The 23,261-nt window shown below is 49.0% G+C and overlaps 2 protein-coding genes across 2 annotated transcripts in view; one reads left to right on the top strand and one right to left on the bottom strand.

The window, feature by feature from the left end:
* CLCN1 (chloride voltage-gated channel 1) overlaps positions 1-13,000 on the top strand; it is a 31,511-nt gene extending 18,511 nt beyond the window's left edge. Inside the window, exons 13-23 of the mRNA XM_004594333.3 lie at positions 2,298-2,367; positions 2,555-2,665; positions 4,897-5,110; positions 5,329-5,462; positions 7,409-7,653; positions 8,056-8,173; positions 8,409-8,488; positions 8,670-8,708; positions 11,737-11,841; positions 11,934-12,020; positions 12,568-13,000. Of these exons, the coding sequence (XP_004594390.2) occupies positions 2,298-2,367; positions 2,555-2,665; positions 4,897-5,110; positions 5,329-5,462; positions 7,409-7,653; positions 8,056-8,173; positions 8,409-8,488; positions 8,670-8,708; positions 11,737-11,841; positions 11,934-12,020; positions 12,568-12,948 (1,584 nt within the window). The 3' untranslated portion in view covers positions 12,949-13,000. The remainder of the gene's footprint in view (positions 1-2,297; positions 2,368-2,554; positions 2,666-4,896; positions 5,111-5,328; positions 5,463-7,408; positions 7,654-8,055; positions 8,174-8,408; positions 8,489-8,669; positions 8,709-11,736; positions 11,842-11,933; positions 12,021-12,567) is intronic.
* Positions 13,001-15,561: 2,561 nt separating this feature from the next.
* On the bottom strand, positions 15,562-23,036 carry FAM131B (family with sequence similarity 131 member B). The gene is made up of 7 exons (XM_058681464.1): positions 22,887-23,036; positions 20,549-20,658; positions 20,155-20,190; positions 19,845-19,938; positions 19,389-19,586; positions 17,846-17,989; positions 15,562-17,639 (listed from the first exon to the last, which is right to left on the bottom strand). Exons 1-7 carry the CDS (start codon positions 22,912-22,914, stop codon positions 17,164-17,166), a joined length of 1,086 nt encoding a protein of 361 aa, XP_058537447.1. The 5' UTR covers positions 22,915-23,036; the 3' UTR covers positions 15,562-17,163.
* Between the last annotated feature and the right edge of the window lie 225 nt (positions 23,037-23,261).

Genomic DNA, 23,261 nt, shown 5'->3' with positions numbered 1-23,261 from the left:
TGGTTTGAATTTTAATCTGCATGGTCTCCCAGCAGTGTCAAGACAGGCAGAAAAGATTTTCATTTCAGCTCTTTTATAATACTGAGGAAGGGAAACTTGTGCCTTCTTCAACCTCCAGACATGGATATAAATCAAGAACTTTTACAGTAATATGAATGTAATTCCAACCTGTCAGTTCCCCCTTTCAGAAGACTAACATTATTATCCAGTGTCATTATCTTCTCAACACAGTCCGGGGCTCTGGAGGATTCCTTTTGCGGTATGTTCACATCACTCCTTCGGAGAGCTGGAATATAATAAAACCTGTGGTAATGGATTTCTAGTTTCCCAGTTCTCTAGAATTGGATGTTTAAACTGCTAATAGTTATCTGTGCTCCACATCGCTTCCAGATCTTCTCTTTCTTGTACTAGGGCATAAAAAAAAAAATAAAAGTGAGCTAATCTCATGCAACATCCTTTGTGATACATGAATAGCTTCAATGCCTCTGATCCTGATGCTGTTCCCACACGTATCTTAAAGGATAATCTAAAGTTCATCCTCTGAAATCAGGCCTATTGACCATCTTTTATTTGTATTACTGGAGCTTTCAGATTAACCTGAGTCCACAAAATCTCTTATTGGCTTTCAAGTACTTATTTCAAAATGTTGGTACAAGATAGTTCAAGGAATCACTTAAGAAGCTTAAAGTGCAAGTTCCTAGCATTCTATCTCCAGGCAGTCTGATATGGGGCTGGTCCTCTGCAATTTAAATAAATTTTCCCTGGGTAAACATTCCTCATAGGTGTTTTGGCAAATATTAGCTTCAAGAAGGCCTTTTCTGCTTTATACAACTATGAAAATACTTCAGAAATCTGCTAGGAAAATTGAAATGAAAGGATAAGTTTTATTTTGGTGCCAAAAAACTTTTTTGAAATCCATGCATATTTTTGGCAGTGCACAACTCCAAGTTCTTTTAGGAGATCTGCATAACACTTGATCAATCCATCTTCTTGCTTTTCTTCCTATCTACCTCCCTACCTTATCCACCTACCTACCTGCATTTATTCAAAACTACTGCAAGGACACAGAGAAGACAGAGATAACAAGATACACTCTGTGTCCCCTACAGTGTCCCAACTTTGTATATTAAAATGTTTACTTCCCCACTGTTTTAAACAGTTGTGTTCTCTCATAAAAAGACACAATTGCCTTGTCTTAGAGCTCCTGGGGTGCAGCTTCACTCGGGATGTTTGTCACTGTCTCTTGAGATCATCCCAGGCTTAGAAGAAGTCGTCCTAACATCAGAAAATCAAGACATTTATTTCAGATTGGTTTACTGTGCAATGAATATAATTTTGAAATAGTAAATACTCTAATCTTGACAATTTATTCTGACTCTTAGCAGCTATTTTCTTGCACCTAACTAGTTTAAGATACTTTTCCAAGATTGATTTGCTTGTTTGGGAAACAATTTACCAACCAGTTGCTTAGTTTATATATTATGTCTCATACTTTTATTTTACAGTTATCTCAAAAGTTCAACCAATATTCCTTTTCCAATTCTACATCTCAATTCTGTTATATGCTTTACCTCAGAATGAACATATTTCTTTTGTTTAAATTGTCCCAGTTTCTACTGGACTACCTTACAAAGTTGACCTTAGAAATTTTTCCATTATATTGACTGGCTTATCTAGTTTTATCAGTTTGCCTATCCAATATAGCCTGAAGACACTAATTTTTAAAATTTGTTCAAGTGATTTGATGTCAGAGCAAATGATTCAAGTATTCCCTCCATGTTCTTCTGTGAGATTTGCCATTTAACAGCTTTGTACATGATTATATCAAAGCTAGATGGATTACACAGGAAGTCACTAAGACAGTAAGATATTTCCACTTAGAATTAGGACTCTGTTTTCAGAAATATAACCCAACTAGGAAAAGGAATCTCTCATCTTCAGGAGTTTCAAGTTACTCTGCTGAGCTGAAATTTCTAAACAAAGTAATGATGGTGAGCTGAAGTCCCTGGAGGCTTCACTCCTTTTCCTAGATTGCTGGGAGATGAAGATAGTCAGGCAAAGCAAAAGAGCCTTGGTTCACCAACTTTACTGTAGTGTTGTGTTTGGTAAGATCTTAACAGCTCTGTGTTTTTTTGGTTCTGGAGGATGGGTGAAAAACAAGATGGCTTTAGCAGGGATTCACTATCCCAGGATCTCTGTGACTCCTGAAGCAGGGAGGATAGTGGGAAGGGAGTTGGGCACGTGCATGTGTTCTGGGGAAAGTTGAAAGGGTATTCTGATGCTTCTTTTTACTCTAGTTCTGGATGTCCATTGTGGCCACCACTATGCCCATACCCTGTGGAGGCTTCATGCCTGTGTTTGTGTTAGGTAAGTTTTGATAGGAAGCCTGGGATCTTACTGAGAGCGTCAATCTAGAGTACGGAGAAAATAAAGTCCCGTGATGCTGCAGGTTTGTATTTTGTTTTAGCACCCCAGGAGAGATTGGCCTGAAACGATAGTGGGTAAAAACTTGAATCTCACAGCCAACATCTTTCCTCTTTTATCTTTCCCCTAGGAGCTGCATTTGGAAGGCTGGTTGGAGAGATCATGGCCATGCTGTTTCCTGATGGTATCTTATTTGATGACATTATCTACAAGATCCTACCTGGGGGCTATGCAGTAATTGGTGAGAAATATTCCTGTCCTATAATCAAGCACCAAGTTTCCAAAATGCTTACATTCAGTTGCTCCTGTTATATCTTTATTCTGGGTACACAATTTGGGTTTTTTAAAGCCTTATTTATTTTTATTGCAAAAGCAGATATATATAGAGAGGAGGAAGATCCTCTGTCTGATGACTCATTCCTCAAGTGACCGCAACAGCAGGAGCTGTGTTGGTCTGAAGCCAGGAGATAGGAGCTCTTCCAGGTCTCCCACAAGGGTACAGGATTCCAAGGCTTTGGGCCTTCCTTGACTGCTTTCCTGGGCCACAAGCAGGGACCTGGACGGGAAGCGGGACCGCTGGGATCCTGGCAATTCAAGGCGAGGACCCTAGCTGCTAGGCCAACGCACTGGGCCCAAGATTTGGTTTTAATCCAGTGCTATTTAATTCTACTTTATTCACATAAGCAACCTTTCATAGTAACTCCCATTAGCTCTTAGTTTCATCATGTTGAAAGGTGATCATGGAAGTCAAATGAGATAATAAGGATGAAAACACTAGGACTGTGTGTGAATGTTTGATAAAAATTCTTCTTTTTGTTCTTCCTAAGAATCATGGGACCAACCATGCAAGTGACTGGCCCACGTGCCCTTGGCACTAACAGCTGAGAAACCCGAGCTCTAGATTAATAGCCGTGGGTTGCTACCTAGGTGGTCGCAGATTTCTAACACAGATCATTATGCCTTCTTCCTCCCTTTCCTTTTCATCAAACCCCAAAACAGTTAAGGCCAAGCCTCCCCTGGATAATCATTAATTACCTTTCTAGCTTATATGGCTCCCTACGCCTCTGTTTACAATCTCTTTATAAAAGCTGTGTTCATAAATCAACGTCATATCCTCTTTTCCCCCATCGTTGTGCTTTTCAGGTACCTCTCCTTATCACCCCTGGCATGCATTGTGCAGTATACACATTTTGTGATAGTTTGATTTGGAGATGTATTGTGTGTGCCACCAATATTTCTTCCAGCATATCGCATTTTCTACTTTTTTATTTTCATGCATATTTCACCATAGGCATCTCCATCATATATACATAAGAAAAATAGTTAACATACAAGGAATTATTTTGATTGACAGGGAAATAAACAAAACAAGCAGGACTGTTTCTGTCTTCAGAGAAATTAGAGAATTCATGAAGTTTTTGGCCAGCAATGGTCTTAGAAATTATTTGATGACGCACCCCCTCCTTTACATTACAGAGGAGCACATGATATTTTAAAAGAAGTTACGCTCTATTCATGCAGTTGAGAACTAGTAAACTCAGGATCTGATGCAGATCTTACTGCTGCAAGTCCACAACATGGCCCTTAGGCCTTCTCTGCATTCATTCATCAAGTCTCATCAGCAGTACCTGGGACCCAAGATAAACTGTTGTAACTGGGTTTTTTTTGTTTTTTTTTTTTTTTAGATTTATTTTATTTTTATTACAAAGTCAGATATACTGAGAGGAGGAGAGATAGAGAGGAAGTGGAAGTGGAGCTGCCAGGATTAGACCCAGCGGCCATATGGGATCAAGGCGAGGACCTTAGCCACTAGGCCACGCTACCGAGCCCTGTAACTGGGTTTTAAAATGATTATTTAAGATTGGCCCAAACTTTAAAAGCAAGGAATGGATTGGACATCACTATCTTTACAATATAAATGAAAATCCTGGCACAAAAAATATTTTTTTAGTTTGCTGAGAGTCACAGAAGGAAATCAGAATGATTATTTTTATTTATTTATTAAAGGTTTACTATTATTATTTTTAATGTGGAAGGCAGATTTACAGAGAGAAGGAGAGAGAAGGATCTTCTGTCCACTGGTTCACTGTCTAAGTGGCCGGAGCTTTGCTGATCTGAAGCCAGGAGCCAGGAGCTTCTTCCAGATCTCCCATGTGGGTGCAGGATCTCAAGGGTTTGGGCCATCCTCGACTACTTTCCTAGGCCACAAGCAGGAGCAAGATGGGAAGTGGAGCAGACAGGACATAAACTGGTGCCCATATGGGATACCAGCACGTGCAAAACGAGGATTTAGCTACTAGGCTATCATGCCGGGCCCAAAATGATGATTTTTCTACCAGTTTGTAGGTTTAGCCTGTACTTTAGGCAGATAATCATCTTCTGAATGTTTGTGCTGAGTAATTTCTTCCCCATGTGCCTTATAAGCCAATAATGGTTTCCCTAATGCACTGGTATATTTCTGTGTAATTCTAGGAGCAGCAGCATTGACTGGCGCCGTATCCCACACTGTGTCCACAGCTGTGATTTGCTTCGAACTAACGGGTCAGATTGCACACATCCTACCCATGATGGTGGCTGTGATCTTGGCCAACATGGTGGCTCAGAGCCTACAGCCTTCTCTCTATGACAGCATCATCCAGGTCAAGAAGCTACCTTACTTGCCTGATCTTGGTTGGAACCAGCTCAGGTCTGGGCCCTTGGCTGGGATTAGTTCATGTTTGATAAGGGGGTGGAGGATTCTGAGGTTGAGATTGAAGTCTGGGTCACTGCTTGGAAACATTTCTAATTATTTCCTTGCTCCCATATTCTTAATAAATATTGTTAGTGACTGCATGGGAGAAATAGGAGGGACAGCAAAGGGACCAGTGAGGTGGGGTTAATCCACCACACTTTCTCCTTCTATAGCAAATTCACAATATTTGTTGAGGACATCATGGTACGTGATGTGAAGTTTGTTTCAGCTTCTTGCACATATGGGGAACTGCAAGCTCTGCTCCAGACGACCACAGTCAAGACTTTGCCACTGGTGGACTCAAAAGGTCAGTGGGACGAAGGGAAGCAGACTCCTAGGGTAATGGCTTTAAGGCATTTAAGTCGTTTAAGAATGTAGTAGCAACAGAGAAGGCAGTGTGGGTGGGCTTGTCGTCAGGGCCATCCAATTTGCTATGGGGAGCCCAGCATATACTCCTTAGAGAATATGGTCATGCTCAAGGAAGGAAAAAATGTAGCCATAGCTCATGCACAAGAAGACATTTAAAATTCCAACTAAAAAAAAAACCCCACAATTGATTCTCATTCTTCATGGTGGCTGGGCTCTACAAAGTCACCACAAGCAAACATGCCAACTGCTGTACTGAACAACTGCTTCTAAAGCAAATATAAAGATAGGCTCTTCTTGGCCTCTGGTCACATTTTTGTCATTTGTTCCTGTTTAAATACACCTTACTTAATAGATTACGTTGGTTCTTTAACATTGAATTCCCTGCCAATAGCACCATAATGCCTGCCTGAGTAAAGTGTATCTGAACATGGGTAATTTTTCTTCATAACCTACATCACAGAGTCTTTCTTGAGCATAGGAACATGATCTAAATAGCTCTTAGGAATTAGGCTTGGGAGTCACTTAGGCAGCAAAATCACCAATGCTAAGCACAAAATGGCATTAAATAGACTGCAAAAAGAACATGTAGGAAAGCTGAAACGAGAAGGCAGAGCATTGTTCTGCTCTACCTAATCTGGGAACACAGGCAGGGGTAGCTCAAATGCTTGCTTGCTGTGTGTATGTCTGTGAGTTACAGTAAGCATACTTCCAACACTGAGTTGGCGTTGCGAAGGTAGAAAACAGGTGAATTCACAGGTGGGGAAACCCATGAAAGATGAACATCAGCTGTTCGTCTCACAGCCTATCACAGAGTTCCCTTTGCTGCCTGACTAAACCACATCTGTTCTATAATGCCCGACTTAAGGAAGAGGTGAACTGCTTCTTATGGAGGTGTGAGTGGTTTTAGGGAACCATGGTTCACATTTCTCTTCCTTCACTCGGTCTTCTTGTCTACCCAGAGCACTTCAGCTTGTTTTGCATTATTATTATTTTTTTAATCTTGTCTTCCTCACTAGACTGTGTTTTCCTGGAAGGTAGAGGCTCTAACTTCTATATCCACAGAGTGCCTTGTTAAAGGTATCTTTGGATATTCAATATTCAAATGCTCGTCTAGTGTTTGAATTCGTGTAACAGAAAAGTCCTGTAGCGTTTAAGTCATTAAGACTCTTGGTTTTAAGTTCAGATGATCAGAATCTCCAAATTTCTCAATGATGATTAGTTCAAATATGTTCCCACATCTCAGGTCGCTCCTTAAAGCAGTGAGTGTCCACTGGGGTGGAGGAGATGCTGGTTTTCATAGTAATGCCTAGGACTTAACCACTCTTATCTCAGTAACACGCACTTTCACAGCCTTAATGAAACTGTGAAAGAGAGCAGAGTTTCTAAAATCATGTCAAAGACCCTAGGAGAAGTAGGTACTTTGTTTATGCCCCCAGGACCCAGGTTCTTTAAGTGGTGAGAACTCAGATACCAAAGATAGAGTCCCCTGTTTCCCTTCTTCCCTTCTCCTTCATTTGAATTCCCTGGAGACTGTTTTCAAAGTGCTCATTCTAAAAGCATCCAAATAGCAACTCATCTCTTTCTGTGTGGACAGGGTTGATTGGGCTCTTCATACCCAGCTCACCTATTCGTAAACAACCCGCAAGGGCTGCATCAAATCAGAACACATTAGCACCAATGAACGCACCTTCCTTTGGATCTGTAAGTGGTAAAAGGAATTGAGCAGGTCAGTCCTGCTCAATTTGAACCAAGCTTTTAGGAAGACACGGCAACAAATGCCAAGATAGGCCCAGGGGCTTCTGCATCTCCTGACTCCGTGGCGCTGAGCATAGGGTGCAGAAGGTGGCAGGGAGACCCCTCAGACTGAGCGTGCATTTTCACCAGATTCAATGATCCTGCTGGGCTCCGTGGAGCGCTCTGAGCTGCAGGCCCTCCTGCAGCGCCACCTGTGTCCTGAGCGGAGGCTGCGCGAGGCGCAAGACCTGGCGCGGAAGCTGGCAGAGCTGCCTTACGACGGCAAGGCGCGGCGCACCGCACAGGACCTCCCCTGCGGCGCTCCCCAAGGCCGACCCGAGTCCTTCGCCTTCGTGGATGAGGATGAAGAGGAGGACCTCTCAGACAGGACCGAGGTGACAGCTGGGAAGTCAGGCGAGAGGGATAGATCTGGGGCAAATAGGCAGGCGTCAGTAGGGGTCGCCAGCGACCTCTCCACCATTTGGGGATGACTGGGTTGGGTTGTCACAGGAATGGGGCAAGTAGGAAGAGGGAGAGCAGATGCTGACAGCAGAAGCAGCCAGAATTCTTCTCCAGGCACGAAAGAGCCCAAAGCCTGGGACCCGGGGACAGAAGGAGTCGCAATTGTAAAGGATGTGCTTGAGAAAGAGAAGGAATAAGAATTCTGAACTGATGTGTGTGTCCTGGGTGTAGGGATGCAGGGTAGAGTTGGATGTCCCAGGACCCATACTAGTAAAAGCAAAGAAGCACAAGGCAACCTCTTTCCTTTGGCTGAGAATTTTTACTCTTTCTTACAGCTTCCTCCTTCTCTGCCTCCTCCTGCTCAGCCCCTTCCTCCTGCTCCACCATCCTCCGAAGAGCCCAATGGGCCCTTGCCCAGCCACAAACAGCAGCCAGAAACCCCAGAGCCTGCAGGTGACAGCCTGCTAGCATTGCCCTCACTGCTTTATGCCTTGTGGATTGTCTGCATTGCCCCCTACTCAGGCCTACTCTAAGAGTCGGGGTGGGATGGGTGAGAAGTTGCTGTCTCCAGATTGGGGGCAGAGGTTGGTGAAGGGCAGAAGACAGGTGTCTACAGACACCTTTAGTCCCTGGTCTGATTCCTCCAGAACACACAGGGTTTCTGTTTCCATCTACCCCCGTCTCTCAGGTCAAAGACCCTCCATTCTCCAATGTCTGCTACGCTGCTTGCTGGGCAGAAATCGACCCACAAAAAAGAAAATGGCCCAGGTGAGAGAAGACAGGGAAGGATGAACCAAAGGGAGCCTGACTTGCAGAAGCAGGCCGGAGATCCCACCTGGAGGCTACTAGCTGGAAAAGGAGGCCTCGTGGCCCTGCCAGGGGAGACGTGGCTGTTGGCCAGTGTGGGAAGCTGAGGGAAGGGACTTGCATCTGTGTCTTTCTCCTCCAGGATCCCATGGATTTAGTGGATAACATGTCACCAGAAGAGGTAAGTAAGGGCGGCGTTAACCTGGGGCAGGTTGTTCTGTCACAGGAAGATGCTGCTATTAACCTTCCTCATTGTGCTATTAGAATGAAAATCTCAGGATAGGCAGGAAAGTATTTTAAGAGGTTGGAATAAGGAATGTGCGATTATGAGGGGTACCAAGCTTGTGGAGGGACACGGTGGGTTTCTCAAGACAGACTCATCATAGAAGGGGAAAGTTTTGAGTGTCCATATGTGAAGGACACCATGGTGCTAAAAGGACTTTTGGATCATTTAGACATTAGAGATGTGTTGGACCAAGGACAAGCTTTCCTAGAGGTAAAATGGCGCTGAAACAAAATGATGGGGAGATTTATCTCAAAGCTATAATGGGGAAGTCTCCGCTTGGACTGACGATTACCAACTGCAAATTTTCAGGCAGCAAGACTTGGGAAGAAATTGAAAGAAAAGGCAAATGAGGATAATAGTGTGTGGTCAGGACAAATGCATATTTACTAGAAGAGAGAGAGGAAGATCCATGAGAGTCATCAAGTCCCCATGAGAGAAAAGCCAGGCATGCTCAGTACGGCTGGCCATGAGGCGTGAAGTGAATGAACAACAGGGGTCGGTAATAGGCACCTCACTGGCACAGATCAGGACACACCTTAGAGTTCTGGGGGAGCCAGAAAAATCCATGAGCAACTGTACAGTGAAAGAGAATACAGGTTTCCTGTAAAGACGGAAAGGAAGAGCTTTTGCACTGTGTAGCTGACAAAAAAAATTATGATGGATTCCATTATAAACTTCCTGTTGGACATGCAGAATAAATATGTACTGAAGTCTTAAAGCACTTCAGGTTGTGAGTGACAAGGGAAGAAAGGAAACCTTTCCTTTCTCCCCCTTGCCATCCTTTGAAACACAGTTCTGACAAATGCCTATGCAAAAGTCAAACAGACGATCACAGGAGAAAGAAAAAAACTACTTCTGTCCACAAACAGGAATCAGAAGGGCCATGGCTACAGTTAAGGAGTCCTTGCTGGATTTCTGAATCCAATTATATATAGAGAAGAAAGATTTAGATAGATAGATAGATAGATAGATAGATAGATAGATAGATACCAAATGGAGAAAACTAGTTAGTACGCCTGTTTAATGACCTCAGGAAATCAAGTGCAGCTAGGTATAAAACGGATCTCTAGCACACATTTCCAGTCCATATCTTTCCCCAGGAAGACTTTAACTCCCCATCAATTCCCATATAACCCCTCCAGAGACATTGGAGGGATAAGGTCCAATAACAATGAAGATATTTTGAACATGGTTTTCAGACTAGATCAAGTGACACCCTTGACAACATTAGCATGTTGATACAGTGTGACAACAGAAAGGAAATCAAGAAAAATTCTGTTACAAGTTGCCAGAAGTCCCTGGTATGATGTGTTTAATTCTGTGTAATCTGCTTAGAATGAATTCACTTTGAGCTCTGGATTCTAATTGATGCTGTAACTTTTTCAAGATTCAACAGTTACACCTCCTCCTCTTGACAAAAGCTGGGGTGTACCTAGAATGTGACCCAGGGTCAAGGTTAGAAGTTCAACGCCACCATGACCAATTGCCATCTTGAACAAACCACTTAAACACTGAGTCTCAGTTTCCTCATTTGTAAGGTAAAGAAAAAGGGAGGAAGGCAGCACAGAGAGGATTAAATGAGTTGGAACAAGTAAAGCAACCAGAATAATGCTAGGGTCAGAAGTGCTCCACAAACACTTGCTGGAAATGTTGCTGCTGTTGTTACTGTTAAGGAAAGGCCTGGATGGAACCCACTATGGCCACAGATGATCACAGCAAGGACCTAAGTACATGATCAATCAGACCACCCTAGTTCCCTCTCTATACCCATCCTGCTAAGAGGGCGTCTGCACTGCACCATGAGGCCTGGTTAAGGCCTGTGTGGATACTTAATCAGGAGGGCAAGAGTTTAGAGGACGTATAATGGTGGCTCAGAATTGTCAGGAAAGTGAAAACAGATGGAAAAACCACCACAGTGGACACACACCAGACGCTAGTACTGGGGACAATCCTAGCTCATCCGCTCTCAAGTCTGAAAGGCATAGATAAGAACAAATAGGAGAATACACATAGTCCTCCTAACTGAAGAGCGAGTTTAGATTCACTTATGAAACCAGGAATACAGTGGGTCATTTGGAATGGTGACAGTTTTGGTGTACCTTTCCAAAGTCAAGAGGATGATTGGCATTCGCACTCTGTCACAGACAATTACCTGCACACGCCAACCAAAAATGGCTTTGCTCAACTCAGCTAAATGCCAGGCCATGTAGTCCAGCCTCTCTAATTCCAGGAGCATTTGCTGTGTTCTGTCTCTCTCTGTCTTACAGAGTTTACAGCCAGTAGACAAAGATGAGATAAATGCCAATATTAAATTCTGTATAACCAATGTTGTGTCTGAAAAGCAGACACCTACAATATACTATCGGATTTAGGTGGTCGGGAGTTGGGGTGAAGCACAACTAATTGGGGGAGTTACAAAATACACCCAGGACAGAGCTAAGGGGCAGGTAAAGGAAATCCCATGGTGAGAACAACAGCAACAAAAACAGTATGGAGAGTATGTTTGGAAAATAGCAAGCAGTCTGGCTTGACGGGAGTGAACCAGTATATGGAAGCACACATGCTCTAGCTTCCTCGCTCAGGCTCTCCCCTTTAAACAAAAGCAAAAGTAAAATCCCCGAAAGTAGAACGATAAGGCAGGAAATCCTAAGTGTTTGAGATCACCCTGGGCTAAGAGGTCTGGGGGACCAGAAAAGGGTTTTTGGGTCTGGATAGCTAAAGGGCAGATTTGGAGCCTGATGAAGGAGAAAAGAGAAGCCGCTGTCCCCTGGGAGGAACGGACAGCTGCTGATGGGGCGGAGCTGTGATAGTTCATACAGGCAGGGTACAGTCGGGCTGGGACACCCATTTGCAATCAGAACAGACAGCATCTGAGGCTGAGGAGGCTCCATGGCTTAGCTGACTTCCCTGCTCTGCTGCACAGATTGAGGCCTGGGAGCGAGAACAGCTGAGCCAGCCTGTCTGTTTTGACTGCTGCTGTATTGACCAGTCTCCCTTCCAGCTGGTGGAGCAGACCACTCTACACAAGGCAAGTGCCAACCGCTCTGGGTACAACCAGGGCAGGCGAGGCAGGGGCCGGGTGTGGTAAGGCCCACGCTGATCTGTGCTTTCTTCACGCAGACTCACACACTGTTCTCACTCCTCGGCCTTCACCTTGCTTACGTGACCAGCATGGGGAAGCTCAGAGGCGTCCTGGCACTGGAAGAGGTAACAGTAACACGTAGCACTTCAGCAGCAAGAGGGAGGGGTGAGCAAGAGGTAGCATTGCCATTTGGGGATTTTTCCCTAGATTTCCTTTTCTGTTTCTCAAGCAGAGACTGGAGGGAGGGAGGGGGCAGCAAGAGGAGGTAGAGACACAAAGACTTCTACAGCCTCTGTCCTGAGAGGGACCTAGTTTTCCTCCACAGGTGGGACCTCCTGTGGTCTTCCCTGGATAGTGTGTGTTTAGGATGGGGTTCAAGGTCTGAGGCACAGTCTTGAGTGGGTGTGCTGTGGGGAGTGTGGTGGTGGAGGGTGAGTGGGTCGTGAGTGCAGGAGGTCCTGCAGGAATGGAGGGTCTGAATTGCAGGAACTGGAGATGGCTGCTCGACACACAGCTTGTTGTGCCTTCCTCCTTGGCTTGGCCCACGGTGTCTCTTCCTTCTTCCCCACTTCTGGATGTGTTCTCTCTGCCTGTCCTGTCCTTCCCTTGTGAGGGCCCCATCTCTCACATCTTTTTTCTCCCACTGCTTTTCCCTTTCCCTCTATGCCCCAGCTGCAGAAGGCCATCGAGGGGCACACCAAGTCTGGGGTACAGCTCCGCCCTCCACTTGCCAGTTTCCGGAGCACAACTTCAACTAGAAAGACTCCGGGTGGACCGCCCCCTCCTGCAGAGGGCTGGAGCCTGCCTGAAGATGGAGCTGGGGCCACAGGATCAGGGGACATGGTACCTGCCTCTCCAGATTCCCCTGTGCCATCGCCCTCCCCCGAGCCTCCTCCCTCCTCGGCTCCAGTCAAGGTGGAGCAAGAGCTGGAGGTAGTGGAGGAGCTGGAGTTGCTGGAGAGTGCAGGGCTGAATGAGGAGCTGGCAGACATCTTGCAGGGCCCCAGCCTGAGATCCACCGATGAGGAAGATGAGGATGAGCTGATCCTTTGACCACCCCTTCTAGACTGCACAGGCTGTTGAGAGGCCTGTACCAGAGGGTGGCATCACGTGAGGCAGACTGTATTCTGAGGCCAGAAACATCATACCAATACCCTGGCCCCTCCCAGGAATTTTTTTTAATGTGATAGAAGTAATCTTAAAAGGAGGAGTCGGCATTTCTGGTGTAGAGGAGCCTTGGTCAATCAGGTGGATTGTTTGCTCCATCACCAGGCAAGCAGGCAGGTGGGTCTAACCCGGTTGAAGCCTCTGATATTCCACTGGGCTTCCTGCATCCTCCTGTTGTGTGGGTGGGGAACATCCTGCCTCCCCACCCCCACAGTGCCCCGGGTTCTTGTTCTTGTGCCGTTCTGATCTTGCCTGTCATTTAGTTTCCCAAAGGCATGGCTAAGGGGAAGCCCAGCTGACTGTGGCCCCGCAGGTAAACACACTGGAGAAGGAGATGGGACCACCTCTTGGTCTTGTGCACTGAACACTCTGGAACATGCCTCCAAACCACCCTCACCTGTTTCTCAGCCCCGCCACATGGCCATACTCACTCCCTGCCAACTCTCCACAGACCTCAGCCTGGCTCCCAATACCTGTCTCCAGGCCAGGGCCATGACAAGCCAGCCACATTCCCCCTCCTCTGTCCCTTGCTTCCAGCAGAGAGACGGAAATCAAAGCCCTGTTGAGGGCAGCCTCTTATAAGACAGAAGACTGCCAACTGCCAAAGGCTCCATGTGGAAGGGGCAGGTGTCTTGTTGGCAGTCATGCTCCATGGGATTCTCCGAGTCCCTCTGACGGAAAGCTCCTCATTTCACATCACAGCTTCCTCGGCCCCCTATTTCCCCAGCTATTCCCTAGAAGATACATTTTCTACCACGACCACAGTTATTCACTGTCCTGCCCAGGGTGGGCTCTGTCCTGGAGCTGCTGTGGCTGTGGCTTCTCCTGCAACTAACCCAGGCTCTGAGCAGCTAAGGCTCTGAGGAACTTGGCCATCGGCCGCCCCACCCCCCTAGGCTACTTTCTGGAGTACTTCAGGGATAGAGAACTGGGAGTGTGGTGCAGTGTCAAGGCGCCAGCCCCCTCTTGGCATCCAGATACCTGGCTGCACGCCCAAGGCTGTTCCCCAACAGCCCTGTCTGCCTTGTTTTGTTCTGTAGTTGGGTTCCTTTCTAACATTCTCCTCCTCCCCATCCCCTACGTTCAGTCTCCTTCATCACCCAAATAAGACACTCACAGCCAGAGGATGCCGCCACATTCTATTTAGTGTCACTGAACACAGCCTCTGACCCTGTGCAGAGTCGCATCCCTTCCACCTCCCCAGGCCAAGAGAAACACTACAGCCTGAGCAGGGGGACTGGCACTGGGCAACCAAGCCCATGCCCATGTATATATGATTGTATATTTATATATATTTATATAGAATTCTCTCTGTAGTAATATATGTCACAGAACCTCTCTTGGGCCTGGGGTGAGAATGTCACATTAAGAAAACACACTAAGACTGGACCCAGAATTAAGTATCTCCCAGTCTCGGAAGACAAAACTATGGGATTTTTAAGCAGGGGTAAGGAGAAGATTAAAGAACTCATCCCCCAAGATTCCCCCTCAACACAAAGATAGGAAAGTGTGTGTGGGATGGAGGGGGCAATGGAAGGGGAGGAATGAAAGATCTGGGTTTTCCTTTAATAAAATCAATTGGAAATGAAAGTGCATAGCCCCCTCCCCTCCCAAATCATTTAGCAAGAGCGGTTTCATTCACAAGAATATAAAAACAGCCCTGCTCCAGGACTGCCATAAAACGTGCTGCACAGCCTTTAGCCCCAAATAAAAGCAACCCTTCCCCACCGCCCCCCCCCAACAGCCTCTTCCTGCACATGCCCCTCCCCTCCCAGTAAAATAGGTTAGAAGCAAACCCCATGCACTCTGCCCCAGCACCAGGGAAGCAGTCCCTCCCTCCAAGAGTTCCCAAATGGTCCCGGGCCAGCTCCTGTGGTCTACTCCCTCTTCAAGATGGGGGTGGGAATGCTTCAGAAAAGCACCCCTCACCTGTTGCCTCTGGATTGTAGTGACATGCCAGCACCCTGGCTAAGCCACACCCTTGCCCATGTGTGAGCCTAAGGTCTTTAGTCATCTTTCATCAGGAAGCATTTGGCGTCTTAGGAAAAGGAGGGTGGAAAGAAAGCTGCTTGAGTCTGCCCTTCCTCACTCCCCAGTGTCCTGAGCAAAAGGCAATCCTAACAAAGAGCCTACTCACTGGACTTGCACGGTCACTGTGGACCGGGGGAACCATGGAACACTAAGGGAGTGAGATGAAGAAGATAGGGCAAGTCTGATTAGGTGCAGAAACAGCCCCTGGGGAGAAGGTGATGTGAGCATGCAATACCCAGGGACCTGTGGCAGGAGACTGGGGGTGTGGGCATGCATGACCACTTTCCAGAAGTCCTAGAGATGAGGTCCTGGTATGCAGAGTCAGGATACATCTGTAAACACAACTACCTTCTCCATTTAGGCAGCACTGCCTTAGGTGAGTAACTGCTCACCTACCTTGATTCACCTACTCCTACATTTCCTCCAAGCACAATTTCAAGATGACCAGTTTCCCGCTTCCCTGGAAGACACAGGATCCCTGCCCATAAGTTCATAAGAGTACGGACTTGATGGAAGGACAGGGTCATGGATGGACAGAAATCCCCCAACTCCCAATCTCCATAATTCCAAAGCAGTCACAGTCGGGCTTGAGGGTGAAGGATAGTTTGGGCCCAGGGGACGACTGTGCTCCCCTCTCAACAGAGGATCAGCACATGGGCAGGATGCTGGAACCTTATATGGGCACAAGGAACCAGGACAATGAGCCTTTCAGGCTTCTCTCCTACCCCAGATGCTGCCTATGCCAGGAACCAGGGTTACCACTCAGAGAAGGTGAGGTATTTGCCAGTTGCCTCCCCCGACCCATCCCCGACATCATGTGCTCTCATGGCAGTACAGACCTCCCATAATGATCAATGCTCCCCATCCCCCAAGACTGGAAATAGTGTGAGCAGGCAAGCTTGTCCCTCACAGTAAACCACCCTGGAAGGAAGAATGCACCGACTCCCCTTCTGTCCTACAACAGGCAGCTTGGGGAGGGGAGAGAGACACCTTGGAGGGCATCTCAGGAGTCCTGGGAGGAGCTGGCAGAGGGGCAAAAGGAGCTAAGTGCGGACCTGGCCTTTAGCCACCAACCCAACATAGCATAGGGAGTGACAGCACCAGACTCCTCCCTCCACCCTGCTCAACCCTGAGTCCCAATAAGTTATAAAAATGTAAAAAAGGCAAAGAGAAAAGTGTAAACAGCTCCAGAGAATTAGGGGTGGTTAGGGGGTAGACACAGCCCCCAAGTTCCCCGCCACTGGCTGGACACCTGCAACCTGTGTCAACATATCTGAGACCAGTATCCCCCTCACTCTCCTCTGGGCCAAAGATCCTGAAGCAGGAGACAGAGGAAGGCATAAAAGGAGCAAAACTGGAGCCGCCAGCCCCAGATGAGTCTTTTCCCAGATCCTTCAGATCCTCCTTCCAGCCACATTTGTTCTTGGTCTTGTCTGTGACCCTCTTGTCTCTGAGCAGCCCTTGACGTAGGAATCACACTTGTGCTCCCAATAAACCCCAGGAGCCACATCCACCTTCTCCTGAACAACTGATCTTACAAGCTCAATTAGAAGTGCCATACTTAGCAGGCATGCCCGGTAGGCCCATGGCTAGCAGCCCTTGAGGTCTGCTTCTTGCAGTAGAAGTGGGTAGGGGCCGCAGCCAGAGGAGACAGGAAAAGCAAGAGTGAAATGGAAAAGAGACATTCATACAGTACAGCCAAGGCTCCTGGAAGACGAAATCAGGGAGTGAAGAACTGAGATTCAGTCTCCAGCACAGCCGCTCTGTGCCCTGGTCCTTAGACTGTACACTCTGCAGGCTTTATGGGCACAGACCTGGAAGCCTCTGGCCGGGGACCCTTCTCCCATGGTCATCATACCAAGTCCACAGCCTTCTAGTCACCTGGCTTCCCACCGTGGTTTCCAGAGTGTAAGCCTGGATGAAACCCAATTCCGATCTTCTGTTTCTGGGAGAGAACTGGAAGCTCCCAGGTTCCCCGCTGTCTTCTGCCCAGATTCAGCTGTGCTGCTGGGGGATGGGAGGGTATGTGTTGTAGCCATGCCCCTCAGGCAGGAGTGCAGTGAGAAGAAGCTAGTTGTTGGCCTCACCCTCCTCCTCATCGAAGGACTGCACACCTGAGGATGTGACATCAGACACCTTCCGACTGAGAGCGGTGGTCAGCTCGGGGTCTTCTCGTGGGGAAAGAGACTCCAGGTCCCGGCATCCTGCATCCTCTTCCTCCTCGGGGGCTAATGGCCTCCTCTCCTCCTCCTCGGCAGAGCCCCTTGCCAGGTCCACCCCGTCCACCCCTGGAGCCCAGTCAGTTTCTTCCCCCAACAAAGGTGGAGGCTCCTGAGCAGAGTATGCCGAAGCAGTGTGGGAAGGCCCCATATCATGCAAGCTGGGCTGTGAGTCATCAAATGCAGGGCCAAGATAGGATCCTGTAGCTGGAGAGGCAATAAGGGACTGGTCGCTTGCTTCCCAGGCATCCGATGACCCCAAACAGTACATGCCCTGGGACACATAGGAGTGAGGCCAGCCATCCATGGGGGCTTGAGCAAGGCCATCTGCAAAGAAAATCAGGGAGGTTAGTGGAGCCAAAGGACAGCAAAGGCAGTGCCCATAGCACCAAGGAGTCAGGGTAAGGCACAGGGGGTGCACAGAATAGGGAGGACAGTGGGAAAGCCCAGATGAGCAGGAAAGACTTGCAAGAGCAGGGACGAACGGAGGTTGCCCAGAGAGCTGAAGAGGCTTCTGAGGCCACATCTCTCACCCTGACTCTCCATCAACTCCTGGTAGTTGTCACTGTAATTGCAGCCCAGTGGCTCCTGGGTAGAGTTGACACTCATGTCCTCGCCATCCATGGAAGACCAGGCCATAAGCGTGGCCTCAGAGATAGCAAATTGTTCCATGACACCTGTGAGAAGAAACACTGTCACTTGGAAACATCTCTGGGAAGCCTCAAGTACACTCATGAGAAAGGAGAACCTAGTGCCACACTACTCAACAGAAATAATACAAGCCACTGATCTAACTTTGATTTTTCTAATAGCCACAATTAAGAAAATTAAGGATGAGATTAATTTTTTAATAATATCTTATTTAGTCAAATGTATAGAAAGCATTATTTCAACATATGATCAATAGAAAATTAATGAGATACTTGTTTCTTTTGTTTCTACACAGTCTTTGAAAGCAGCCAACATTTTACAAATACAGCACATCTCCATTTGGACTAGCCACATGTCAAGCTCTCAATAGCCACAAAGGGCCATGGACTAGCATATTGGACAGCACAGCCTTTGTTTTTGTCCTGTAACAAGGCAAAATCGTGTGGGACTTCCCAGAAGGCCAGATTTAAAATTCCTATGGGAAAGAGTTGGGAAGGGGTCTTCTGGTGAGACATCCTAAGAGATTAGAATGAGGAATTTCCAGAAGTTTAACTTTGAAGGACTCTAGGAATCGAACTACTAGTGATCAAGGACAGAGGATTCTATCTAGCCGGAGGCTATGGATCATCAGAGAGTATGTGGGGTTTGTGGGTCTACAGTGATGCAAAGTTGAAACCTCAAGGGGTTGGAGGGAGATGGGAAGGTACAGTAGTAGGGGGTAGCTGGTCTTGTGAAAAGCCACTAAGTTGAAGGTTACATTGCTAATACACCACCCCTCTGCCTTAACTGTTCTCTGTATGTCTGTCCTTCTTCCCACCAATATTCCTTCTACGCACCCACCAACACCAACACTCCCCTTCATTGCCAGACCTGTCACTCTTCCTGGGTGTATCTGTGTGCTCCTGCATACCCATCATCATGCCTGTGCTACTTTCCTGGCATAGAAGTCACCCTCCTCAGCAGATCACCATATCCCTCTGCAGCCCTCACCCAATTCCCTGCAGCATCAAATGCTGTCACAGGGAAGCGAATTCATGGCACAAAATGCTAATGAGCAAAGACTAGAAGACATCCTCAAGGGCTTTTCTTCTTGTCCTGCTAGAAACATGAGCAGAAATATATCATTTAAAGCCCAAGGCCCCGTATTTTTCCCTCTACTAAGGGAATTCAGGGGTTGTGCAGTCCCACAACATGGGAGAGAAGCACCCAATGCCATAGGCGTTAGAGTTTCACTGGGAAACTGAGACAAATCCCATTCATTCTCTTATTTTCTGAGATGGACAACGGGAAAGCCAAGTTTGAGGACACTTACTAGAATTAACTTAGAGCTGTTTGGGAAATGTAAGGCTATGGTCAACAGACAGATCATGCCAATTCTGCCACAGGGGATCTAAAACTTGTCATGAGGGTTCAGAAAACAAGTACCTGCCAGAAAACGGGCTTCCTTCTCGCCATCACTGAGGTCAGAGTAGGCGTCGGTATCCCTGCGCACTGCCTCATGGCTGTGTTGTGGCTGAATGGCTGGTGCCTTCCCCCAGCCCTGCCACTCAATCATGTGGGCTACCCGACCTTGTCCCATGGCTGTGGGCTTTGTCACGTGGTCCTTCATGCTGCGCGAGATCCCTAAAGAGCCAGACATTCCCCACATTGTCCAAAATGACACACAACATCCTTACCAGACCCTGCCCACCAGCCCCAAACCCATCACATGGGGTATGTATCCCCTAGGACTCCATAAATGAGGGGTAGATTGCAGGATGGCAGAGGTTTGAAGCAAAGAGGTCAGGGGTGTGGGTGATAGGCCTGGAGGACAAGGAGACTGAGACCAGGAGCTTTTAGGTAATCTCCTGTCTAGGGGCAACCCCAGGTCAAGAGTCTCACCTGAGAATGATGATTTAGCCAGGGCCCCAATGCCATAGGCATTAGAGTTTCGCTTAAGCTTCGGAAGAATAGAAGTGGTGTCCTCCATGGAGAGCTGTGATAAGAAATGTGGGAAGAGAGGCAAAGTAAAGAAAGTATGGGGGAGCTTTCAGTATGGAGGCATATACCCTAAAACGGGAGGGCAGGTACAGAATGTGAGGACTCTTGGTGCCTGCAAGTCAGGGTGTCCCACGTTCCATGGGCGGTGTAAGGGAGATCATAAGAAAGGGATTAGGGTAGGTTGAGGAGGACTAGTGGCAGGTGCACTCACATTGATGCCATCCCAGGAGAAATCAGTTCGCGTTTGCTGTGAGGAGACAGGAAAAGGGATGAATTATCTCAGGCAGTTCCAGGAATACAACCAACCCACCTTCCTTTAGAGAGACTCCAGAAGTCTGGGGAGTGAGAAGGGCTCTCCTGAGGGAAACACAGAGACTCAGAATCCCAATGGGCAATGTTTGGCATGCATTTTGAGGAAAGCAAAAACGTTTTAGAAAACTGTCAGCATCTGGGATGTTGCCGTGGGATTTCCAAAGAGAACCGAAGGACCAGGCCAGCTGGAGAGGCGGCAGGGGAGAGTGAGTGGGAAATATTCTTGGCTCATGACCATTCTTGGAGTCTCCTAGAGGTCTTCTGGCGAGAAGGCTGAGCAGCGAGGACCTCACCTCTGTAGATGGCCGATGGAGGCTGCTTCCGTGCAGAGAGCTGGTACTGTCCATGTTGATTTGGTCAACATCCTTGAGGCCCTTCCAATCCACTGCGATCACCTCGTTTCCTGCAGGGGCCAGAAAATTGGTTGCTTTCTCCTCCCTGGAATCCTGCCTGGGGTTTCCTCACAGAAGGTGAGGCTGCACATGGAAATCAACCCTCTGCACCCCACTCCTTCAGAATGCAGTTCCCTTTTACATCCCTTGCAGTTCCCTAGTTTTGCGGGAGGGAAGTAATAGTGCTAAACCAACCTATTCTGGTTTTGCTCAACCAAGAATAGCACATTCAGAAAAAGTAATCTTTGTTGTTTAAAAACTTACTTGTTTTTTTTTACACAGGGAACAGAAGTCATCTTCAGGGGGTTATCGCTAGGAGCTGGGATTTTCACCTAGTTCCCAAACACAAGCAGAAATCTCCTTGGGAAGCTTCTGTGTCGGGTGTGTGGAGAAGGGGGGAATGTGGCTCCCAGGAAGTCAGAGGCAGGAGTTGGAGAATGAAACACTGGGTGTTGTTACCAGGAAGACATGGGAACAGAGAAGCTGGAACTGTGAGATGGGGCCGCCACACCTGACTGCTCCGAGACAGGGGATGGATTAAAAAGCAGAGCAGAGAGGCAGTGCAGAGGGAAGAGGGCTTTTTAAAATTAGGAATGAAAGTCTGGGAAGGCAGAAGATCGTGGGAGGAAGTGGCAGGGTCTGAAGGCTGCCTGGGAAGGCGCAAGGCCAAGCAGGGCACAATTGTGCCCATTGGGACGGTCGCTTGGGTAATTGCATTAAGCGTCACACATCAGCCAGCCAACCCCACAGAGCCTGCAGACACACGAAGTTTTGTGATTCTGAGAGGCCTGTGATTGGGAAGAGGTAGACTGAACGAGGTCTCAGGCATGGGGGGGGGGGTGGCTGGAATGAGCATAGCAGGCATACTCACACACCTGGAGGGGAGTGTGTTAGATCATGCCAAAGTTAGGCGCCCAGGAGCGACCATATGGGTCAGGCTAGAGGCTATGGCTGGAGAACACACAGCAGGAATGGGGCAGGCTGAGAACCTTCTCTGAGGAGAGGAGGGCCCCAGGAGGACAGAGTGGGAGAGGAGAGTGAGGGGAGGTGGCCTTTGTGGGAGAGGCAGAGCTGAGTCAGAGCCTGGGGTGCAGGGCAGGGAGTAGAGGTGAAGGCAGAGGAGGAGGGGGTATCCATGGAAATCAACCAGGTCTCAGAGAACTCAGGCTTCCTGGGAGTGAGTTTGTTTGTAATAATAATACGAATTATTCTCTCAGCCTGCGGTCACTGAGTTCGTAGGCGGCAGAAACTGGGAATTGGAAAGGGGAAAATTGGGGGTTTGGGGAGAAGGTTGGATTAATTTGTTGAGCTGTTCAGAGTGGAGTGGGAGCACGGATTGGGGGTAAGAGGGCGGTTGCAAGGCCAAGGCAGAAGGGAAAGGGTGGATCAGGAGGGGCCTCTCCACCCTCCCCCAGTCAAAGGTAAATAAAGGGCCGGCCCCGCCCCGCCAGGCCCGGGTGACAGGTGCAGTAGGGTCTCAGAGCTAGCCCCACCCTTCTGGGAAGCGGGCTCCCTACCCTTCTCGGTCCCTCCACATCCCGGCCTCCTCCCCACGTCCACCGGCTCTTCCTCTCCAGCCCAGCCCAGCCCTGCCCGATCCCCTCCGGGCGTGGAACCCGTTCTCCTCCAGGAGGCACCGGGCTCATCCCGCCCCCGCCCCAGAGGGGAAACATGCACGTGAACAAAAGCAATTCGGGGGAGGCAGGAACGACAGGAAAAAAGGCAACCGAGAGGGAAAGATAGGGGGCAAAGCACCCAAGGGAGATGGAGGGCGGCTGGGGTGGGGGCAGGGGCGTGTGAAGGGCTGGGGGGACTGAGAACGAGACCAGGAGACTGTTCTACGAGCGGCGACAGGAGGAAACGCTGGGGACCGCGGAGTACGGCTAGGGATCCGGGGGTGGGTGGTGGGGGCGAGGGGACGCAGGGCTGGTCCGAGAGGCGGAGAGGCGGAGGGCGGCGGAGAAGAGATGCCGGGGAAGGGCGCGCGCCTTGCGGGAGGACTACGAGGATGGTCAGCAGCCGGGATGCACGCGAGCTCCGGAGGCGCAGGCAGAGATCCGGGAGGACGCGGGGATGCAGGGACAGCGAGCAGGAGGAGGGAAAGTGAAGGCGCGGGGCAGGGCCAGGCGGGTGCCTAGCGAGGGTCCCCGAGGGGTTAGGACGGGTGGGGGAGGGGCCGGGGGACTGACCCAGGGGCCAACGCTGTCCCCGCGCGCCCGCGCCCGGTCGCGGTACCCACCCACAGTCCGCGAGCCGATGCAGCCCATGGCTCCGGGGGCCTCCGGGCCGGGCCCTCACCGACTGGGGGCGCGCGCCGGGGGGAGCACCGGGAGCCGCGCCGCCGCCCCAGCCGCTCTGCAGCGCCGCGGCTGTCTCCACTCAGCTCCGCTCCCCCCTCCCCTCTCCATCCCTCCCCACGGCAGCCTCCGCCGCTGCCGCCGCCGCTGCCGCCAGGCTCCCCCGCCCCGGCTGGGCTCGTTCGCGGCGTCCGGGGAGGGGGCGGCCCCGGGATTGGCTGTGCGCGGTACCTCCCCGCCCCTGCCCCCCCCCCATCCCGGCACTATGTTCCCGGCGCCCCTCCAGGCTATCCTTTAGCGCGAACTGGCGGACTGCG

Source organism: Ochotona princeps, chromosome 25, assembly GCF_030435755.1.
Source record: "Ochotona princeps isolate mOchPri1 chromosome 25, mOchPri1.hap1, whole genome shotgun sequence".
NCBI classification, from domain to species: domain Eukaryota; kingdom Metazoa; phylum Chordata; class Mammalia; order Lagomorpha; family Ochotonidae; genus Ochotona; species Ochotona princeps.
This window is presented reverse-complemented; position numbering and strand designations above follow the sequence as displayed.